Genomic DNA, 23,934 nt, shown 5'->3' on the forward strand with positions numbered 1-23,934 from the left:
CTTTGTGAGAAGTGCCCTCACCTCAATGATGTATTTGTATTTTCTTAAAACGGAAGTGTGAAAACAGGAATTAGGGTTTCTTTTTGTGGGTTCTTAGATTCATTGATAAAAGTGCTTAAAAATAGACTAAAAAAGAAGTTCGAGGACCATTTTATTACAGAGAGAAAAACTACACGGAAGGCAAGCTGTAAACCCACAGTTGCTGGGAAGAGGAAGATAGAAAAGAAGAAAGTCAAGAAAGCAGGTTGGCTCAGCAGTGGAGGGCTGTACACAACTGCACTGCAGTGGTGCGGTTTCTTTAGAGAAAGAGTCAACAGTACCCATAGTTGCTTAGGATTTGGTCCAGTATCTGGAAATAGAAAGGGGGAGAAAGAAGTTATAGTTCATGAGTTAGACTGCAGAAAGCAGGCAGGCTTAGTAGAGAAGCAACATAAGAGAGAGTGAGGGGCAGGGCAGGTTCTTCAGAGACAGTAAGTAAGAATGCCCAGAGTGTCTGGCTGGCAAGCTTAGTGTTTTTCGTCAGTATCCAGAAATCAGAGAGGGAAAGCAGATTACACTTGAGTTAGAACTCTTAACAAGCTGACTGGCTTAGAGGGTTTAGCAGTGAGGCTGGCTAAGAACTTGCATGGAGGGAAGGACTCTGGGATGTATGTGTACATATATCTCATTAAAAGGTTAATTGTTGTCAACTTTCATGAAGGGATGCTCTTCTAGCCAGGTGATTGACAGGCCCATTTGAATTAACTCTTGAGAAAGCAAGCAAGCAAGCAACAGTGTCTTTGTAATGTATAATTTGGAGCCAGAGTTGGGGCTCAAATTTCCTTCTTTTGGCCTCCAAGAATTTTCTGGCAATTCTATCAAGCCATCTTTGGTGGTTTGAATGACAGTGGCCCCCATAGGCTCATATATTTGAATGCTTGGTCTCTAGATGGTGAAACTGTTTGGGGGAAGGAGTAGAAGGTGTGGCCTTGAGGATTTGTTGGAGGAAGTGTTTTAGGTTTCAAAAGCCCAAGCCATTCCCAGCCTCTTGCTCTCTCTGCCTCTAACTTGTAGATAAAATGTAAGCTCTCAGCAGCTACTGCCTCAGCTTCAATCTGCCTGTGAGCTGCCATGCTCCCCACCATGACTGTGGGTTTACCCTTTGAACCTATAAGCTTTCAGTTAAATGATTCCTTTTATAAGTTGGCTTGGTCTTGAAGTCTCTTCACAGCAATAGAGCAGTAACTAAGACACCACCGAACATTATTCCTCATAGTTTAAATCTGTACTTCTTTCATTGAGTGAGCTGAGCATCTTTTCAGGTGTTTGAAAGCTATTGATATGTCTTTTCTGTTGAGTTTTTAGTACACTTTATCCTCATTTGTTGGGAGTGTGTATTGGGGTGTTAGCCACCCTTTATGTTGTAAATGACAGTGTCTCAAGCCTGGTTTGATAGAATACAAAGTTATATTTGTTTTTGTTCTGGGTTCTTGGCACAGGTGTCTTAAACCCTTGGAATAATCTGAATGACAGGACTGTTTTCTGCCCCTGCCTAACATACTCAAGTTCATGCCAGTGAGTTGATTTACCCTGGGACCCAAGTACCCCCAAACAGGCTGGTCACAGGAAGACTGCTATTGATCTGGAAGTTTCAGCCCCACTCGCTGGGCATGAGCTTGATGCAGTGAGATTTGAGTTTCCTGATTGAGTTGGTGAATTTGATTGGAGGACATTGGAGAGAACATTACCTAGTTCTCCTAACGTTTGGTTTTTATGCTGCTGCTTCGTTGGATTGTTTCTGGTTATATCTTTATAAGCAAGAAGGAAACCTAGTCATTATAAGAAGAGTACTCCCTTGAGTTCTGTAGCTACCCTTACACCAGGAGAAGAGTCACAGGCACTCCTGGTTTGTATTGGTCACATGTACAGGAAGCCTCAGGTCACAGATGGTCTTTCAGGTGGGAAGAGCTCCATGGCCTGTGACATCTTGGTGGCAAAATAAACGCATTTGCTGGGAATAAGTGCATTGGCTGGTATTTAGAGAGTTGGTGAATGAGAGCCTGGTATGGAAAAATGCCACACATTTGATGTCAGAAGCAGGGCTTAGGATCTGGGGCTTTCCAGTTTCCTGTGTTTATGTCATTCTTTAGAACTTGGTCAAGATAGAGTGCCAAGTGCCTCAGAGAAACAGGCCACTAGAATCTGAAAGCACAGGGCATTCTCAGTACAGGCAGCATTTAGCTGAGGGACAGCATTTGGGTATTGGCGATGAAGCTGAAGGGAACCTGAGCAAGGGCTACAGGAGGCAAGGCATGAGGAGTCTGAGTTCTGGGGCCAGCACATGGGAGATCGGTGGACTTGCTGAAGAATCTCACATTGGCCTCACTGTCCTGAACGTTGCCTCTTGTCGGGGCTGCCTGGTAAGTTTAGACCTATTGGTGGATTTTAGCCCCGGCGTATGCTCTACAGGCCATAGCTGTGGGCTGACCATGGTCTGGAATTCAAATGTTTCAAAAGTGAAGTCCTGGGAGTGATTGAGTCATAGCATTGGAGCTCTCATGATTATGAAGGCCCCAAAGAGCTGGTTTGCAAGTCCACCGTGTAACTCCATGTTAAGAAGATGTCATCCATGAACCCCTGAGCTCTCATAAGACAAAAGTCCTGTTTATCCTCATAGTTCTTAGCGTTTGAACTGTATGAAACACTGTTAGGTTTTTATAAGTCATGGAGTCTGTGGAACTTGGTCACAGCTGCCTGAGCTGACTCAAACAAGTCCAGGAGTGTTTTTTTATGAAGTTGCAGGGCTTTCATGAATACGCTTCTACTCACTGAGACAGATCACCAGATTCTCTGTGTGCACCAGGCCCACATTCACACCACCTTTGCCTTTTAAAAATATCTTTATATTCTGCAAGTGTAATGGTTTTAAGAACACCTGAGAGAGTAGAGTTGAACGTCAAGGCAAAGAAGGAAATCATTTAGGGCTGTCTCTCGTTTTGGAAATGGTTTCATTTGTCCTTTAGGAAATTCTAACGTGGGGCAAGCCTTGCTGCTTCCCTTAGACAGTGAAAGGCTTATGCTCTGTGCTTTTCAGGGATAAATAAATACTTAAAACCTACTAAGCAGAAAGGCCAGTATATATAAAGCACTGAAGGCTTTAATTGATGAACAGGGAAATAAAGGCACTGCTGGGGTCGGTTTCACAGGAAGGGACTTGCAGGCCAGAAGGGCCTGCTCAAAATGACTTTCAGATTTATTGACCAGTTTCTTCCTGGATTAGCTATTTTGATTTTCTTTAACCAAAATAAGTAAGTGAAGTAGAACAACAACAGAAAACATTCAGCCTTCTTCAAACAGCTTCCCCCAGAGGGAGTCTGATTGTGCTAGAAAAGAAACAGTGTTGTCAGGGTGCTGAGAATTTGCAGTGGAATTCTTACTATCATTGAGCATTTTTATAGCATTTTCAGAAACTGGAAACAAGAGTATACAATTATCGTTGATATAAATACTGTAGGTGCCTGGGTTTCATTTATGTCTTTGTTTTAAAGAAGCAAATGAGCAGCTGGGTTATGTCAGCAGCAGCAGATCAGAGGTGTGGGAGTGCCTCAGCTCTAATCAAGAGACAGAATCCTATACCTGGGATGTCCATGGAAGCTATTGATAGGCAGGTGTTGTGGAATGTAATGGGTCCTCTAAAGGAGAGTGCCAAGTTCAGATCTTTTTCTTCCTCTTAGTTTTCTTTATGATTGTGTTATTCTCTGCTCTTTTACTACAGTGCACCTTAATTACTTAAAAGACCACAGTAGCTCTCCCAGGTTTTTAATACAGTACAGGAACTCCTCCTCCACCACTATCACCACCACCACACACACACACAGAGTGAGGCATTCTATTTCTATGCCCCCATCACCCTGATTGTGTTCTTTATCCTTAGCCCCACCCACTAGTATAGTTTCAGTAATGGGTTCTGGAATAGGAGTGTTGGCCCACTGGGTCACCTGGGTATCTTTTAGTGAGGAGTTGAATTAGAGATGTTATTCATTTTATAGATGGGCAAATTGAGGCATACAGTAGTTATGTATTTTGCCATGGTCTAGTCTGGCACTGAGTCTGTGTTGTATCATAAAAGGATCAAAAAGTTCCTATGACATTTTTTAGCTTTTAGGTAAGTTTAATCATTGTTTTAAAATTATAATAAAATACACATATCATTTTAGCTCTGTGTGTGCGCACATGCGTGCATGCCAGTCTGTCTGTCTGTGTGCCTGACTTATATACTTAGGTTGTCTCATGTATTAGAATTTCCTTGTTAAGTCCAACTGATACTCCATTGTGTTTATTTATCACGTTTTGTTTATTTGTTCATCTGGTCATAAATACTGATGTTGCTTCCACCTTTACACTGTTGAAAATGATGCTGCATGGGCATGCTAATAGCTCCCGACATTGCTTTCAATTAATTTTTTATTGTTAATCCTTTGAGAATTTTGTAGCGCATGCAATGTATTTAATTATATTTACCTGTACTCACCCAGATTCTTTTTTCTTTTAATACAAAATTATTTAATTTGGTGGTTGTGTACACAATCTGGTATGAGTGTGAAGGTCAGAGGATAACTTTTGGGGAGTCAGTATTCTTTCTATCTTGTTTTAAAGGCCTCTTGTGGTTTCTGTTGCTGCTCTGTATGCTTCAGGCTAGCTGGCCCTTGAGCTTTCTGGTAGAGTCTTCTGCATAAGTGCTGGTATTATAGCTCTGTGCCACCCCATCTGCCTTTTTACAGTGGGTTCCAGGGAGCTTTCATGACAAGCACTTTTACCTCCTGAGTTATCTTTCTGGCTCCAGCTCTTTGGGATCTATTCTCAGAACTAGAATAGGTAGGTTATATGGTAATTTTATGTTTTTAAGGAACTGTCAGTTTTTCCCCATAGCAACTATATTGTGTTCTTCCCACCATTGAGGTAGAGACCCAAACCATAGCTTATTCTTTTGTTATGTCAGCCATCCCAGTGGTCCTGAGGTAGGTGTGTACGCTTTTTAGGAAATAAGTCCTGAAAGAAATGTTACTTTGGGGCATTTCTAATGGGATGCAGGCAAGATAGGAGGGCGCAGGTGGATTACTATTGAGATCAAACCAACCATGGATTGAAGATACAAAAAAAAGAAAAAAAAATGGTACTGAACATACAGTATTTTCTTCTGATAAGTTCCTAAGCAAAAAGCATAAACATAATATTTAGTATTTACATTGTATTAAGTAATCTAGAGGTGTTTTAAAATGTATGTTAGGTTATATACAAATGCAACAGGACAGGGGACTTGAGCATTTGTGAAATTTTCATGCCCGAGAGAAGTCTTGGAACCTTAGTACTACAGATACCAGGGGAGAACTAGATTTGGTTAGATTGAATTTGGAGGTATTTTCCTTCCTACCTGCTCTTTTCTTATTGGTGGGTGATCTGGCAGCCTCCTGTCTTTCTTCACTGGACCTTGGATGTGGCTGAAGAAAAGGTGGCTGCACACTATTGTGATCCTAGGTGGTGTATTGTCAGTTTGTGTAGATCAAATCCTCCATAGCTTCAGATCCCCGAGCTTAGATAATGGGATGGCACATTCTTTTACCCGAACAATAGTGATCTGCTTGGCTACTATCCACCATGTCTGCAGGATCCTCACTTATTCTGAGCATGGTGGCAATGAATCTGCTTTTTAAAGAGATACATTAAATGTACTATATACAATTGCCATACTGTACACATGCACCTGCTGTGTTCTACCACAGCTGGCTTCTCCAGGGCCCTCTGTTCCATTCTGACCACATTTGACCTGCCTCATGATTTCAGTCCCCTCAACTCCCTGACCTGCAGCCTACTGCTTCTATTACCCACATCCCTCCCCTCCCTACTCCTCTGTTCCTTACTCTTGGTCTCACCACCTCTCTCTTGCAACACTATTTCCACACATACTTGACTCTCTCACCCTACCCCCATGACCTAATGATTGCCAGGACACATTGTTAGCTTGAGCTCCAGGGACTACTGTGTCACATAGAGTGTGTCCGTATTGATGGCCACCTCTGTGGAAAATGAGCCTAGAATGCTCCTCAGTTAGTATACAAACCATTGAGGGTCATACTGGCAAAATGAGGGACATGTACAAATCGTGCCCCTGGGTACATGTGGTCATCCTAGACCCCCTTTCCTACATTCTGGCCCTCTTTGCCCCATGGATTCAAAATGAAAAGACTGATTTAACCATTTAAAAACATAAGACTCTATTCTAAATTTTCGAGAATATCTACAAAAAGGAAAAGAAGTACTAACTGTGTGAAAGGTAGAGTGGAAAGTACAAAGAGGATGAAGGTTACATGGTCATACTTTATGTATAGAGAAATGTCTTCTTGCCTTTAAATATAGTTCAGTTCTGCGTCTAGACAGGTCTCTGTTTTGGCCCTCAAAAGTGTTCTGTAATTTCTTTCATATAGATGTCTGCTTCCTCCCCCCTCCCCCCATTGACTCTCGCTTTCTCCCTAAAAAAATTCAGTAGCAATTCTGATATATCTTCAACAGCAAGCAGACCTAATTCTTTAAAAAATGTTCACCTTTTCTTTTGCACTTATTCTTGATATATATTCATTACCCATGTTATTCTTTTTTAAAAAAATTTTTTTTATTAATTTATTCTTGTTACATCTCAATGGTTATCCCATCCCTTGTATCCTCCCTTTCTTCCCTCCCCCCCATTTTCCCATTATTCCCCTCCCCTATGACTGTTCCTGAGGGGGATTATCTCCCCCTGTATATGCTCATAGGGTATCAAGTCTCTTCTCCATAACCTGCTGTCCTTCCTCTGAGTGCCACCAGGTCTCCCCCTCCAGGGGACATGGTCAAATGTGAGGCACCAGAGTATGTGAGAAAGTCATATCCCACTCTCCACTCAACTGTGGAGAATGTTCTGACCATTGGCTAGATCTGGGTAGGAGCTTAAAATTTACCGCCTGTATTGTCCTTGGCTGGTGCCTTAGTTTGAGCAGGACCCCTGGGCCCAAATCTGCCTATCATAATGTTCTACTTGTAGGTTTCTAGGACCCTCTGGATCCTTCTACTTTGCTATTCTCCCATGCTTCTCTCATTTAGAGTCCCAATCGGATGTCCTCCCCTCTGTCCCAGTTTCCTGGTAAGTGAAGGCTTTTGTGGGACATGCCCCTTGGGCTAGTATGCAGATGTAAGTGAGTATATACCATTTGATTCTTTCTGCTTCTGGGTTAACTCACTCATGGATAAGGCATTGGCCTCCCATGTTATTCTTAAATAGCAGTGTTGATGTTGATCTGAGTGTTCTGCGTCTGATTGCGTGGCAGAGCCTCTTTAGATCAGGAATAGAAAGCTGAATTTATTTTTTCTCATGAGTAGTGCCCCCACCCTCACTGTTTCTTTGCTTCTGTAATTCTAAGACTGGATCTTTAAAGTTGTTCATAAGCCCTGTCTGTGGTGAGATGGTGATACAGGTGGGAAATAGTGTTTCGTTCAGCACACTGGTGTTTGTGGCCATTTTCTGTATCAGCAACCTGACAGACAGGTTGGACTGGCTTGCTCTGTGCTGCCCCCCAACTCCCCCAATCCCCCCCGCCCCCGCCGCCAAATGCCTTCCACTTCTGTCTCTTTAGTTTGTACCCTTAGAATGATGAGGTCTGGTGCACTTGAGCTTTGTGGGTACCAGAGCAGTGGGGAGAGTGTTGCTTTAATAACTTGTCTGATGCTGGGGGAATGGAGGGAGTTCTCCGTTCATCCTTTTTTCTTTTTTTCTCTTCCTCCTCTTCTTCTTCCTCCTCCTCTTCTTACTCTTCTTTCTTCTTCCTCTTCTTTTCCTTCTTCTTCGTCTTCTTCCTCCTCCTCCTTTGAACAATTTCAGTTTCATAAGAAAATCTAAAGAGCCACTACTACTCCTTTAGTAGCATTAGGGGAGGTATATTTCCAGTCTTTGAGAGAAAGTATTGCTATATATCCTTAAGGTCATCCCTACATCCTTTTAACTAGTAAAAGCCAAAGAAAAGTGTGGTTGTAGTTCCTGAACCACGTAGGTTTCTCTTGGTATAAGGAGAGTTTATACTCTTTATCACTTAGTACTTGTCTCTTGACATTTGCAAAAATCAACTATTTGTTGTTTGTTTTAGAATGAGTCTCACTAGGTAGCCCAGAAACTTGCTATATATCCTGGCTGGTCACAGACTTATGGTCCTCCTGCCCTAGCCTCCAAAGTGCTGTGATCATAGGTATGACCTGGCTCTTCAAAGTAATTTTGCTTTTTGGAGATGATATGCTTCTTCCTATTTCTTCTTACTGCCTTCACCAGATTTGATGATGTTCTCTAAACTTTCAAATGTAAAGACTTGGGATATGTATGTGTTAAGAGGAGATTTCACAGACTAGAATTTTCAGTATGGCACGGGAAAGAAATATGCCTGAGACCCATATGTGTCCTGCTGCAGATGTCAGGAATGATGTGGCGCTATGGCAGAGATTTGTAAATAAGAGTTACAGTTCTAAGAATTAGTCACATAATGGTTGCTAAGGCTCATTCCCAGCAAGCCTTTTCTCTCTAGGCCTGTTACTGCTGAGCACAAAGTTAACTTGGACAGCTTGAGAGCCAGACTCCTAGGGTTAAGAGCAGTTTGCCGCTGGGATAGAAAGGTTCTGGGCTTATGGAAATTTTACATACACTTCTGAGATTTAGTTTTAGTTCACAATGTCAACATTCAAGTAACCCAGGGCACTTGGAAAGTCTCTTCCCCTTCTAGCTAATCCAGTGCCCTCCCTGTAGGCATCTGCATGAGTCACCCAGGTAGGTTTCTTTGCATTCTGTGTCTCTAAATAACCTTTAGGTACTTGTAATGTGCTTTAGATGGCTTTAGTTCTGTGATTTGCCATCTTTCTGTAGGCAGCAGAACTTTTCATTACATCTCATCCCATCTGTTGGTTGCACAGAATTCAGGTAGATGTATACCCTACTGTATCTTCATTTAAATGGAAAACAGCCTTTGCACGAGTTGAGCTTCAGCATGAGAGTTCTGCTTCTGCAAATTAGTTCTTACAGCATCCAGGAATAATGGAACTGTAGCTTAAAGCTTGCCTTAAGGGTCCCAAGATCAGCTGTTTTAAAGTTTTTGTTACTATCTGTAATAGTTTGGGTTTTCTAGAGGAACAGTCTCCTCCACTATAATTATAAAAAGAATGTATTAGATCAGCTTACTCAGGCAATACTCTGGAAATAGTAGCAACAACTACATCACACCACAGAAGACCAAGAACCTGGTGCCTCAACAGTCCCATTCTGATGCCAAAGACTTGGAGGATTCCTGGAGAACCACTGGTCCTCAGCCAACATTGGCAGGCAGGAAATGCTGGTTCTAATGTCTGAGAAGGAATCAGCAACGGCTATAACAAGGTGAATTAATTGGATAGCAAGAGGCAAGGCCAACTGAGCAAAAGGCAAATGATTTAGTTTTCCTTTACCTAGGCTGCTGATGTGAGGGTGATTCAAACTTGTGGGAAGTTGATATTTAAAAGCAGTCATCACACCAAGTTCATTCTTTGCTAATGTAATTTTCATTGTGTAATCTACATTGCTTATGGGCAGGTGGTTCAGACAGGGTCCTGTCCACCCTGTGCAGTAGAGGGCTCTGCAGTGGAACAGAGGAAGGACCCCAAAACATCGGAAGGGCCAGTCAGTCAGAATCAGGCAACACCAGAAGCAGAGGAAGAAAGGATTGGTGGGACTTTGTGAAGAGAGTATTCAGTGTTGTGTGATACCCTGGAGGTGAGGCCAGAGAAGTGGTGGCAGAGCCCTCATTAGAGAGGGTTCTTCCAACAGCCTGCTTAGGAATAGGGGCCATGGTAGTTCTGGGGTTTACCTGCAGGGCAAGAAATGTCTTCCATAGTCTGGGGCATTTGGACATGTCATCCTCAGGTTGGAGATACTGTTTGGGGAATTTAGGTGGTGTAACCTTGTTAGAGGAAGTGTGTCCCTGGAAAGACTTATGCTGCTTGTAGTTTGCTTTCTCTGCTTGGTGCTTATGGTAAAGAATGTTCCTGATAATACACTTGCCTCTTCCCCCACCTTTATGGATTCTTATTCTTCTGGACTTGTAATCCCAAATAAACGCTTGTTCTATAAGTTGTTTTGGCCATGGTGCTTTGTCATAGCAACTGAAAAGTAACCTGAATTTGGAGGGAACATTGGGCTGCATTGGTTATGCAGGACTTTGCTGTGCTTAGTAGTGGTTTCACATAATAACTGCCCTAGATTCCAAACAATCTAGCACTCAGGCATGGTACAGAGCGAGCTGCCTCAACAGCTCCCTGCTTTCCATGAAAGAGACCAATTTGTATTGAGACACAGATAGTTTGAGGATGGGATGTGCAAATGTGAAGAATGAAATCAGAAAGTACTCTGGGATAAAGGAGACTGCTTTTACAGTGGCAGTTAAATTATAGCATGGGCTTTGAAGGGACAATCGAACCATACCAGTAGGACTTCATGATGTAAACCTGGGGGGTATGTATGAGCCACTGTTTATTTTGATGAAGGAGACGCTACAGGTGGGCTGGTTGGAATAAATACAGCTCATGCCTGCTTCTGTCCCAGGGCAGGAACTGATGTCTGAACATCTGTAGGTTAAAGGAGGTGATAGGCCCAGCACTACTGATTCAGGCTGCTTCACCAGTTAACTATCATTACATTGTAATTGTGGCCTTTGTGGGTTGGGAATTCACATGGGGGTGATCATGTCTGGGGCTTTGGTCAGATTAAATCAGGCTGCCACTGGGAAGACTCACCAGCACAAAGCTTCTTGGCAGCTCTGGAGCAACACACTTAGCACTGGCTGTCAATGCATCCACATACTCCCCATCCAGCCTTCTTCCATGGTGACTTAGGGCCCCCAAACAGACTGTCCGAGCAGGTAAAGCAGCACCAGGCTGCCTGTGCCCAGATTCAGAAGTCACTTCAGTTGTCATTGTAGTCAAAGCAGCACAAAGCCCAGGGGAGTTCAGAGAGAGGACACAGAGCCACTCACCCTTGGGACAGGTATTATAAATGCAGTCTTGGAGTCTCTGTGGTGGAATGAGCATGGCCCCCATGGGCTCATGTATTTGAATACTTAGTCCCCAGTTGACGGAACTGTTTGGGAAGGATTAAGAGGTGTTGCTTTGTTGGGCCTGTTTGTTACTGGGGGTAGGCTAGGAGGCTTAAGAGCTCACACCAGTCCCAGTTACCATTCTTTCTCACTCTACTTATGGATCAGATGTAAACTCCTAGTCACTGTTGCAGCACAGTGACTGTCTGCCTGCTGCCAGGCTCCCTGCCAAGTCATAGACTTTACCCTCTAAAGCTGTAAACCTCCCTATTAAATGCTTTCTTTTGTAAGTTGCTGTGTTGTCTTGAATCAGAATGGACCCCCATAGGCTCATATATTTATAATGTTTATTTACCAGGGAGTAGAACTCTTTGAAAGGATTAAAAGGATTAGGAAGGTGTGGTCTTGTTAGAAGAAGTGTGTCACTGAGGGTGAGGTTTGAGGTTTCTAAATCCCGTGCCAAGTCCATTTGTGCCCCTCCTCTCTGGCTGGCAGATCAGGATGAAACTCAGCTACTGCTCCAGCACCATGCATGGTGCCGTGCTCCTCACCGTGATGATAATGGACTAAACCACTAAAACTAAGCAAGTCCCCAGTTAAATGCTTTCTTTTTTAAGAGTTGTCTTGGTCATGATGTCTCTTCACAGCATAGAACAGTGATTAAGACAGTCTCTTTGTATAAAAACACAGTGACACCATAGAGCTTTGCCAGAAATATTTGCATGTCCTTGAGTTGTCTTGGGAAGGGAACTGACTCTAAATACAAAGTTCATTTGTTTCTTACACTTGTAGCCTGAAGATAATTTTATACAGTGTTCTAAATAGTTTTCAGCACAAAACTGAATTTCATGCTATAGAATTTCCTGATTATAGTAGCATCATGCCAAGGTTCAAAGTTTCAGATTTGGGCACATTTCAGATACTGGATTTTGAGTCAGACATTCTCAACATTTTCATGTTTTTAAATCATGTATGGTAAGATGTCATTGTTGGGTCAGGACTAATTCTGTGTAGTTACTAGAGACATCTGTGCTCAGGCACCTGGTAGATAATATGCCTGGGACCTATTGTAGAAAGAGGTGGGTACGTGCTAAAAGGATGGATTCCTGCCTGGTGGATCACTGTTTCAGGCTCCAGTGAGCTTCTCTGGCCTCTGGCTGCCTCAGCTTATAGCATGCATAGGGAGAGCTTGGATTGAACCCTGGGTCTTTAAGGTGTACTTTTTTTTTTTTTTTTACTTTGTTAATGGAGGAGGAATGAGTCTTTCTTCAAAGTACATCCTTGAGTTCCAAATGTCAGAGCTACAAGAACACAGGAATCTTATTTTCTACTTTTTATAGTCTTGATTTTTCTGAAAACAGAGTGTATGTTTTATTGACTTCATGAACTCTAATTTTTTAGTGAACTCAAAATAGCATTTAAGAATGAAAATTTGATCAGTAAGAATCCCTGAATATTGTAGATTTAAATACTGATTTTCTTTTTCTTCTTCTCCTTTCTCTTGCAGCCGTTTGGGGCAACTTTGTTAACATGAGGTAATTGTTTTTAATTGCTTGGGCACTATGGTTGGGTTTTATAGACTCAGTTGTAACTCAGTTGGATCATGGGTTAATTGAAGATTTTTGGTAAGCTATCTATAGTGCTGTTCATACATTTGGGTGTTCCTTTCTTCTGTGGGTGTTCTTAAAGGATGCAACTGATTATAGTGTTTCTCCTGGTGAAGCTAATATGGTCACTCTGTGTTGCATACCCCCATCCTCCTCCTCCTATAGATGCACACAGTTGATACAATATATTACTCCTGTGTAAAGAGCATTCTGAATGGCTTGAGTTGGAACATAGGGCACAAATCTTCCAGGAGGATAACTTAGAAAAATTATGGTTGCCTTTCTGCCTCAGGGAGCCAGCTACAGCTTGAGTCTTCCTTAGGTACAAAATGCTTGGAACCAGAAGTGTTTAGATCTTAAAGAGATTTTGTTTATTTTGTTTTTCATATTTTGGGATATTTGCACAGGTATAATGAAATTTTGTGGGATGGGACCCATATTTATTTTGATGGGACTCATATTTAAACACAGGATTCACTTGTACTTCATACACATATATAGCCTGAAGGTGACTTTATAGTTTCTTTTGGTGAACCTGTGTTTTGACCCTGACCTGTTACTGTGGCATTTTTTGTTGTTGGTGTTATTGGTGCTTATCCTGTTTCAGATTCCAGGGTATTCTAGGGTCCAAATGTTTGGATTTTTACGTTAGGAATATTTGATCTGTACTAGATGTGGTTTTCTAGACCTCCATGTTTGGCGTTAAAGTTTGTGGGACTCTCTAGATTGAGTGTGCACGTCTTGTTGTTCTTATTTTTTTATTTTTTATTTTGGAGACAGTATTACACTGTAGTACAGACTACCTTTGAACTTAACAGTATAGCCCAGAATGTGTCAAGCCCATGATTCTCTTGTCTCAGCTTCCTAAGTGCCAGGATTATAGCCATTCATTACCAAACTGGTTTAAAAAATAATAATAATAAGCAGGAAGGATACTTGTAAAGATACAAGATACAAGATACAAGTAAGAATTCTTGTGTACCAACTTAAAAAAACATAACACAAAAGATGAGCTGAAGAGTAACAAACATTCATTGTGCAAAGAGATTTGCTACTATAGAGCAGTTTTATATTTAATGAAACATTTGCTCCTAGTGTCAGGATAAGGAAGAAACACTGCTGTTTGTGATGGGATCTTCAAGCTGTGCATAAGAAACAAGCTGGCTTCCCCAGCCCTCAGCACCCTCTTGTGAAATTGGCTTTGTAAGGTGGGTGGGGCTATGTTGATCAGATCCCCATTGATAGAGTATGACCCCTAACAAAGGCAGCTGTGTGTGGATAGGTGAGGTGCTCAGGTCTCATTTAAAGGTATTCTGATTTTACTTGGAATAACTCCAATTTGTGTTAAATACCTGAGAAAGCCCAGTAGACAAGCACAGACTCCTATAGACACTCTACACCCTACATCTTAAAATTTCTTGTTAGGTATAACATGGAAGTGAGATAATTTAGTTTAATAGAAACAATCTGTTGGGTAAAACCACTTGTTCATAGACCTGGGGAGATTGTTTCATGCTGTCTTAGTGCCAAGCCTTAGTACTTGAGCAAGGTGGCAGAAGGACTGTGAGTAGGATTTGCTTTGGGGTCACATCTTGAAGTCATGAAGCCTTTCAACTGATCTCAGTTCTATAGCTTTCTGTTCAACAGGTCTATCCAGGAAAATGGTGAACTAAAGATCGAAAGCAAGATTGAAGAGGTTAGTCTATCTTTTGCTTTGCTCCTGTTTCATTTGTGTGTTTATCTGTCAGTCTTCCTTGCTTTGTGATGCTATTCAGTGCTTTTGGAACTTGAACATCATTCTCTTCTATGAGGGGACTTTCAGCTTGCTTGTCAGTCTGTAGACCATTTACTCTATTAAAATCTGTTTTGCGTATGCCATGTGACCCACCGGGATTAGAGCAAAAGTAATGGAAAGCCTGTTAGGTTTAAAATTCATTTTTGTTCTTGTTCCAGATTGTTGAACCGTTAAGAGAGAAAATCAGAGATTTGGAGAAAAGGTATGCATACATTTTTGTTTTAACCTTAAAAAATGTCTTAAGATGTATGACAAGAAATATTAGTATTTAGAATATTCATCTCAGTTGAATTCATTATGTAGGAAAGTTACATATGATATAAAAAATTCTCAAGAGAGATCTTGTCCCTCTGTAAGAAGCTAAGTTTTTATAATTTAAATGTAGTGGTGGTTGTGTAGAGACAGGGTCTGTGTTGTTCAGATTCTCCTGGGGCTCACTGCAGTCCTGCTGACTTACTCTTCTGAATACCGGAGTTCCAAGTGTGTACTACCTACCATACCAGGTCCTGGATGTGGTGTTTTAAAACATTTTAAAACCCTTTGTCATTAAGGACTATTTCTATGAAACCAACAGATTTCCTTTAGGGAAAATAAGAAGGGGAGATTTCTTTTTTGCTACTTGTTTCATGTTAATTTTTACTATGATTTTGCTGAGGTCTAACAAGAGATCTTACGTTTAAAAAATCCTTCTAAAATCAGGGGTGGGAAGATACTTCAGTGGATAAAGTACGTACTTTTAAATACGATGAGAAATATAAAATATGTGCAACACAACAGATATGATATTGAGAGGTTTATTATATGAGCATGGAGACAAAAAGAAGTGAGAGGGGTACCCTAGAGAGAAACAGAGACGTAGGGAGCAAGAGAAAGAGAGGTACATAGGTGGGTTTATCCTTCTATATACTCCTGAGCAGGGCCACACCCTGTGGCAGGTGTGTAATGATATCACAGGATGCTAGGCAGACTGGGGCACAATCCTAACATTCCTCCCTTTTCCAATAATTAAAATATTAGGACATTGGATTGTCTTCATATAAGGTCAGTTAAAGTATATAAATATAGGTAAGAGGTGAGGAAGAGTGAGAGGAACACAAGCAAGAGCATTGAAATGTCTAGATGACATGGTGAAGGGGAAGGAAAAGCTCTGTCCTGAAAGTTCAAGGTAGAGGGCAGGGTATGTCAGCCATGTCCTACAGCACGTAGGGACACAGGAGTGCTGGCAGAACCTGGAGCTGTTTGTCCCTGGTCTGTAGCACAGCATTTCAGACTTTTTTTAATGGATAAGGGGTGAAAATATCAATGTCTTTGACTGCTTCCTGCTCACAGTAGGGTGGCAACAGGGGATTAAAAGGCTGGCATGTTGGCCAGATCCCAGAAGAGCAGCAGGCTGTTGCTTTTGCTGAGAACATCTGTAGGTAGGAGAGGCAACACAGGTACACTGACACAATCTGTGAGTTCGGACTAGAGCACCTGTGGGTAGCTGCTTTGGCATTGTCCTGCATGTAGAAAGTCTGACAGGATACTGGAACAGATATGTGGGCAGAAGGCAAAGTTAGTAGGTTAGGGAGAAAATTCCCTGTAGGTGTACATTTGAAACTTTTGGGAGAGCAAAGAGAAAGGCTTGAAAATAAGGAAAGAGACAATGCTTAAAAATATGGGGAGAGCAAAGAAAAGGTTTAAACATTGGGAACTTCCTTCCATTTTACCCAATTGCTGATGGTATTTAAAAGTTTAGTTTTGGATCTCTTGATCTGTCCAAGTTTGGTTGCACAAGGGTGTAAGCTTAGCAGCCCTTAGTGTGGTAATGGGGATTTGAAATTCTCCAAAGGCATCCCAGAGGAGCCTGGAATGGTGGTAAATGGACTGTTTTGCACAGGGAGGTGAAGTCAGTAGTCCATTAGGGTGTCCCCATAAACCAATTGTAACTCAAAAAGACAAGTACAGACTGTTCCAGCAACTTGTCAGTCAGCTCTGGTCAGTGACCAAAAGAGTGCAGCTCTCTGGATGAGCTGGCCTGAAGACACAGCCAACTAGTGCACTAGGATTTTTTTTGGCAGGTGGTGGTGCGTAAAAAATCAGTGTTCTCCGCCTGTAGGAAGAGGCCTAGTTGTAGATCAGAGAGAAGGACCAGCCAGTCATGCAGATCAGGGTTGAGTCTCTCTGCTCAGCTCTGAGTAAAGCAGAGAAATGTTGACAGTCTCTTGGACAAAGCGAAGTGTTTACACTGACTAGGAAGGGGGAATTCATTTAATCAGCAGGTGTTGGGTGCAGAAAGTTGGCAATCAGGTAGTTCGGGATGGGAGTCCCAAAACCAGTAAAAATGGGGAGGAATCCCACCCTCAGGGATAGGCAGTAGCTGAGAAATTTAGGCTGTTGATTGACAGACTTGTCTGGGATCCATTTGACCTGATAGGTGGATTTCTGTATCTTACAAGAATCCTTTTAAGTTTACAAAAAGAAGTAAATTTTAGACATGTTAACATCATCATTGTTTGCAATCTTTAGTGAACACACATTGTAGGAAAAGGCAGTAGGCATATAGCATAGCAGAGACTTGGGGAAAAACTTGAAAAGCATACATTCTCTTTGAGGAGAGCTTAGGAAAGGCAGAAGCGTCATCGATTGTTCTGGCATCTGTGGAACAGTAACATGGGGAGGACAGAAATCTGTAGAGCAGAAGGAGAAAGCATCACTTGATCTTGATTTTCAGCATCAGTACAATCAAGAAAGAGATCTGCCCAGAAGAATGGATGTATACAATTTAAGCATAATGAGAAACATTTTAAGTAAAAGACAAACAAAGAGAAATTTAAAATCTTGAATTTGGAAATATTATAGTGGGTCATGTAGTAGAATATTTTACAATAGATTAATAAATCAGAGCTCCATTGATCAGTGTCAACACTCTGAATATTATATATATATATTATATATATATATAAAACAATACCATAGCAACAGGAAGAAATAAAAAATCCTTTTAGACACGTTGACTTTCATAAGTTGGATTTACCAACTTAAAACAACTTCCTAGACAGTCTAGCATTCATAAAACATCTTTTCGGAAGCTTTATGACCTAGGTGAAATTGTTGTGAGCAGTCATTGTCCTTTAGCTAAAAGAATGGTAAAAGGAAATCTTGTAACAAGGTAGACTGTATCTAGACCTGACAGTAGCTCTAGGAGTGAGGCTTAAAGTCTGGTCTCCTGCATATGAAGAAGACTGGAAAGGTATCTGAAGCCTGTTTATCTTTAATCTTAGGTCTGTGAGTAAGACAAACCTGTTTGCCTTTCTAAATAAGAGCCTCTAGTATCTAGTTAGTAACTTTAACTAGGTAATGAATTGATCAGTGAACTTATAAGGCAGATACTTTGGGCTAAGGGGCTAATTGTCTGTTTTTTAGCTATCAAGCTAACATCAGCTTAGCTGTCAGTGCGATCAGAGGCTGGAGAAGGATAAATTGTAACCTAAATGAATCTAGATATTAATAAAGGTGACAGAGATGACTAGTTAGCCATATCCCAGTAAATAGACAGTTGACCCAGTTGTCTCATGTGGCAGCATGACAGTCTGGCATCAGACACAGAAGGTGAGAGGCTGTTTCTGTGGAAGGAGGACATGGAAGAAACTGACCTCACTTTGTTTTCAGCAACATGAGACAGTCACTCTCCGGGTGTCCAGTTTGTCCACAGTTCAGGCTGGGCCCTAGCAAAGGGCAAAATGTTGGGCACAGTCTTGCCCAGAAGTCATCATACCACAATCCAGGGTTGGAGTCAGCTGCCATTGTGCCCAAGTATTCTGAGACCCTGGAGAATCAACTGTTATGATCTGGGGTTCTCTGTTTTTTATTATAAACTTACACATGTTAAATGTCAAAATCAGCACATCTCTGAAAAGCTTAAGGGTTAGCATATTTGTTAAGTGATCTTGTCTGTGTCTAGTTATCTGCTCTAAACTATACCATGCAAACATAAAATTGAATGTGATGACCTTATTCTGTGTTTAACCTTTAAAATATAATTAATCACATTGGTTCTTAACATTGCTAAACATTCATTTTTGAATATGTTAAAGACCTTAATAATTAAAGACGAGGAGTTTAGGTTTTATTCCTGTTAAGTTGGAACCTTACTAAAATAAGCATAGTCCATAAAAAGAGAACAGAACAGTTTGTTTTATGTTTTAGTTTATAAAAGCCCATCGCTTATAAAAATTTAAAGCTATGTTATAGATTAATAAGAACAAGGCTAAATATATTTGTACGGTAGTGATTTAAGTTTTAACATCGTAACCAAATAAATGTTGATACAGCAGAATATTACATCAAATCCATTGATCAGGAACCCTCCAGGTGAAGCCAGCGTAGCTGGGGACAGAAGGAACAGCATTTATTTATTTGTCTAAGAATTAGTAAAGACGTAAGTTAGAAGTAAAAACATTTTGAATCAGGGTAAAACAACCTTAAAACTATAAAAATCAAAATTAGGTAAACATTCTAAAACACAGAAGCTGTATTTGGAGTTTAGAAAGGATTTGAACAGGGATGGAAGCATTTAGTAAGGATAGCAAGAGTATATACAATACCCAAAACGTAGATGGTGGTTAGTCACATGACTGGCCTTAGCAAAGATGGGGCGAAGGGTAGTAGCTCTATCTCCTGAGCGGCCAGTGGCAGGAGGTTTTGAAAATGGCAGCAAGGAAATAACTCCACCTCCTCTATCACAAAACCAACATGCCTACTGCCAAATAAATAAGTCCATCTCTTAAAGTTACCATGAAGTTCTTAGAACAAGGACAGAAAGCTGTCACATTCTTTGCCACAATATCACAAAAACAGTCTTTAACCCAGTCGCCAATACTGTTCTTCTCTGAAGCCTCTTGAATTAGGCCTCCATAGTCTGCATGACTCTAAGCACTACCGTCTTCCAAGTACTATGATGGCCTTGAGTTCCTTTATGAGTAGAGTGAGTTAAGGATCTAGTTTCATCCTTGTTCATGTAGACATCCAGCTTTCCTAGGTCTGTTTGTTAAATATGCACCTGCATTAAAAATGAGGAAGCTGCACTTTTGTGGCCATGTATCAGGATTCTTGGTTCTATTCCATTGGTCGATGTGTCTGTTTTTGTGCCAGTACCATGGTGTTTTTATTCCTGCGGCTCTGTAGTGTAACTTAAAATCAAGTATGGTGAATACCTGATAGTACTCATTGTGCTCAGGATTTCTTTGGCTCTCTGGGTCTTTTCTTCCATATTAATTTTAAGAAATCCCCCTTCTCAATTCTGTGAAGTGGTCATTGGAATTTTGATATGGTTTACATGAAATCTATAGATTGCTTTTGGTAGAATAGCTACGTTCACAGTATTAATCCTGTACATGGGAGGTCTTTCTGTCTTTTAGTGGTTTCCTCAATTTCTTCAGTGTTTTAAAGTTCTTGTCATCAAGGTTTTCCCACATCTCTGGTTAGGTTTATTCCAAGGTTTTTTGCTTGGTTTACCTGATTTCTTTCTCAGTATATTTGTCAATGGTATGTAGAAATGCCACTCAGTTTTTGATTGTTGATTTTGTATCCTGCCTTTGAAAGTATTTCCAGTTTTAAGAGTTTTTTGGCAAAGTCTTTAGGGTCTCTGATCTAGTCATATAATCTGCCAATAAAGATACTTTGATCTCTTCTTTCCTATTTGTTTTACTTTTTTCTATTTCTCTTGTCTTACTGCTCTAGCTAAGATTTCCAATCTTATATTGAAGTAGTGTAGAGAAAGTGGACACTTTCTGGATTGAGGGGAGTGCTGTGGGCTTCCCCACTCACTGTTAGCTATGATTCGTGTTCAGTCTTTACTATGGTGAAACGTGTTCCTTCTAGTCTAAGTTTCTTCAGGACTTTTAACACAAAGGGATAGATGTTGGATAGTGTCAGCTCAGAGAGCCTGCTGCATGTTCTTGCTAAATTCATCTCCATGTCTTTAAATGTTTTTTGAATAAAATAATGATTATTTTATTATGATGTGGCAGTTGGAACCCAAGGCCTTTTTTTTTCATCTAATATCATGTGATCTCTGTCCTTGAGTCCATTAATTCAGTTTACATTTTATATTACAATTTACATTTTACATTACATTGCTTTGTGTATTGACCATTCCCCGTATCTCTGAAATAATCCTGACTTGACTATGGTGAACGATCTGTTTTTTAATTTAGTTTGTATCATGAGGAGTTGCTGTCTTTTCCTCCCTCCAAGAATAGAGTGGGCAGACAATAAAGGGTCAGCAAAGAAGGGGAATACCAATTGAAAGGAAAATAGAAATTGAAGCCGTGGATGGTAGCATGATCCCTTAGTGTCCATTACAACTTGACCTCTGGATCTGGAGATTATATATATATATTGAGCAAAAGTACAGTTATGAAGTAGCAATGAAAATAATTTTATGGTTAGGGGTCACCACAACATGAACTCTGATAATGTGTTGCAGCGTTAGGAAGGTTGAGGACCACTGCCTTAGAAAGTAGGAATAGTCTCCATATTGATTTCTTGCTAAAATAGTTCTGCTTTCCTTGGTGTGTGAGGCCTGAGGGAAGAACCTTCTCTCTACACACAGTTTCACAGTGTAGCTCATGCGCTCCTGAGCCTATACACTGGTTCTCATTTATTCATACTGATTTTGCAGTCATTCTTGGTGTTTGGTGTGGTTCTAGTACCTTCCATAGAAATGAAATCATCACAGATTCAGTATATAAGGTAAGATAGTATTGCATAAAATCTGAGCACTTAAGCCACCTTTAGTGACCTGCTGTGCAAGTAGGAAGTAACGACAAAGGAAAACATTTTCACTTACTCCACTCACTGAAAACATTTTTGGTCTGCATACAGCGGAACTTAGAGAGCGTGTTGCATTCTGTTGCTAAATTCATTTCTATTTTTGAAATTGATCTTTGAATAAAATAAAGATGATTATTTTATCATGATATGCAGGTTGGAACCCAGGGCTTTCTGCATGAACTCACTGGAAGCAGTCTGCTGCCAAGCTTCATTCTTAACCCAGTGGTAACTTAGACTCTTAATGAGAATGCTTACTATTCTTACAGGTGTGTCCTAAAACCTAAGGTGAAAGTCTAAAACAACGTTAAATAATTGATAAGGTGATAATTGGGTCATCGTTGCTTTCTGTTGAGGTGCTGTTTGCTGCTTTGATAGCAGGGATGCACACTGTTCAGATCGGCTTTATTTCTAAAGTATACTCCCGAGAAAACTTCGTGCCATTTTCTTCCTGGGATAAATAACACCAAGTTTCCTTTCAAGGGGCTATAGTTGGCCTTCCATATCCTCGGGTTCCATATTACTTTCCACCAACTATAGTTTAAAGATACTTGGAAAGGAATTGTAGCTAGAGTGAACATGAACAGAGCTTTTGTTGTTATTCCTCAAACAACCTGGTGTAGTGACTGTTGACATGAGGTGCACCCTGTGTCAATACCAGACTCCACTGAGAGGATTCAAAGCATTACCGTCTAAGGGTCTGGATCAGATTTGTTCTCTCTACTCATTAAAGGATTTAAGGACAGGGAACATCTTGAGTCCAACAAATATCAGCAGGGGAAATCTCAGACATTATGGGCAGATCAGGTAGCTTTTATTAGGGGGAGGAAATATATGCACATCAACCATACATAGAAGAAGACCCTCTGTGGGAAGACCTTGAACCCTGGCCTTTCCCATGTTTTACCAGACCATGTCAGGGGGCTTGGGTGTCTGAAATCCAGCCCCTCCTCCAAAGCTGATGTTTTAAACAGTTTTGAGGGAATCTCCTTTTCTAATTTAGAATTGGTCAGCTTGCATAATGACAGGTAATTAATATGCCCACAACTTCGGGGTCAACATTGTCTGATCCCCACCTTACAATTGAACTTATCAAATAAGTCTACTGCAGAGAAACCCTGCCAAAAGGGGGAAAATCCTACCAAGCCCTTAGGCCTTTATCTCAGGTCAGGAGTATGAGGAAGAAGCCAGAAGTTTGACATCTTTGCTATCCATTTATGCCCCCTCTTCTGTGTCTAACTGTCTAGATAGGCTCTCAGAAGCACACTGGCGGACCATGAGGGTTCTGTGTAAGTGCTATTCCCTTGTGTAAGAGAATTGAACATGCTCTCTTCTTAGGAACTTCTGGGGGTCTTCTGGTTAATCCCTGTGAATGCTGAGTCCAGAGGTTTGTTCGTGGCTAATGGATATGCTCACTCCTGGCACTTACTTGACAGTGTCGTGCCTTTGGTCCTCTCAGAACCATGTGTTTCTCCTTCCACTTTATCCTTCCAGTGTGTACCTGCCAACTCACTCCCCCGAGAGATAAGAGTGAAACTCCTGTCTTGGGTCTGTAGTTCAGCAGTAAAGAAAGCTTGGCTAAGATGCTAGCAGCCTTCACTTTGATCGCCAGCTCTGTTTAAAAAAATAATATCAAAGTACAGTGGTTCTTGAAGAAGCCACAGGGAGGAAAGGAACTGCCATGTTGAGTTCTGTCTGGATTGCCTACTAGAGGCTGTGTCTCTGCTCTCTGTTGCTGCCAGCATGTAGCTTCTTTCATTATCACCTCTATTCCTGGAGAGTGGGAAAAGAAAGTGACTTGTGACTTAACTCTGAGAAGCTGGAGAGGAATGGATGAGGTGTGTGTAGACCTCCTGACTTTTATGTTTCCAGCCTTCATGTACCTAAATGAAGGACATAGTATAGAAAAGAATCATTTGTCAAGTAGGTCATCTGTCCAGCTTTCCCAGATCTTCCAACTTAGCCTCCCCTGCCCCAAGGCCTTTGCTCCCCACAGCACTGAGAATATCTCATGTGTCTTGACTCTTAGCAGGACATGCCAAAGACAGTCTGTAGCTGAGATGGCCACTGTGGGCCTTGGGTGAAGCAGAAGGTGCTGAGCTGCACTGAGCTGCCTAGCAGCTTCCTTGGAGGCTACAGAGCTGAGAGCCGAACATTGACACCCTTGTCTTCATAAACCTTTCTGTTTGCCTGTGTTATAGTGTACAAGGGAGCTTACTTTTTGAGAACATGGAAGCTCTTCCTCTGCTCCATTTTAGCCTCCTTGCCTACTTGCTCCCAGGGAACAGGCTTCTGTGTAATCATTGTCATGTTATATTCAGTGACCATAGCCATGTGCATGCTGGGGACAAAGACATTACAAACATTTTCACATCTCTTCTGTTACAACAATAACTACAAAGCTGCACACCGATTACCTGCATTTATAAGAGTATGCATTTAAGTCTGCATTCATTTCCTTTGGCTGCTTCCTATGCTAATTAGATTCTTCTGCTCTTGAGACATCAGTGTGCACTGAAGACCCATGGAGTCTGAAGGTCAGGAAAGCATTGGAAAAACAAATAGCAGACAAAAATTATAGACGATCAGTCACTGTGCCACCAGCTCT

The 23,934-nt window shown here is 41.2% G+C and overlaps 1 protein-coding gene across 1 annotated transcript in view; it reads left to right on the forward strand.

Annotated features, from left to right (window-relative positions):
* Positions 1 to 23,934, forward strand: part of Uxs1 (UDP-glucuronate decarboxylase 1) — a 79,245-nt gene that overhangs the window by 4,881 nt on the left and 50,430 nt on the right. The window contains exons 2-4 of the mRNA XM_051152688.1: positions 12,619 to 12,646; positions 14,366 to 14,414; positions 14,672 to 14,715. Coding sequence (XP_051008645.1) covers positions 12,619 to 12,646; positions 14,366 to 14,414; positions 14,672 to 14,715 — 121 coding nt within the window. The remainder of the gene's footprint in view (positions 1 to 12,618; positions 12,647 to 14,365; positions 14,415 to 14,671; positions 14,716 to 23,934) is intronic.

Source organism: Acomys russatus, chromosome 11 (assembly GCF_903995435.1).
Source record: "Acomys russatus chromosome 11, mAcoRus1.1, whole genome shotgun sequence".
Lineage (NCBI taxonomy): Eukaryota > Metazoa > Chordata > Mammalia > Rodentia > Muridae > Acomys > Acomys russatus.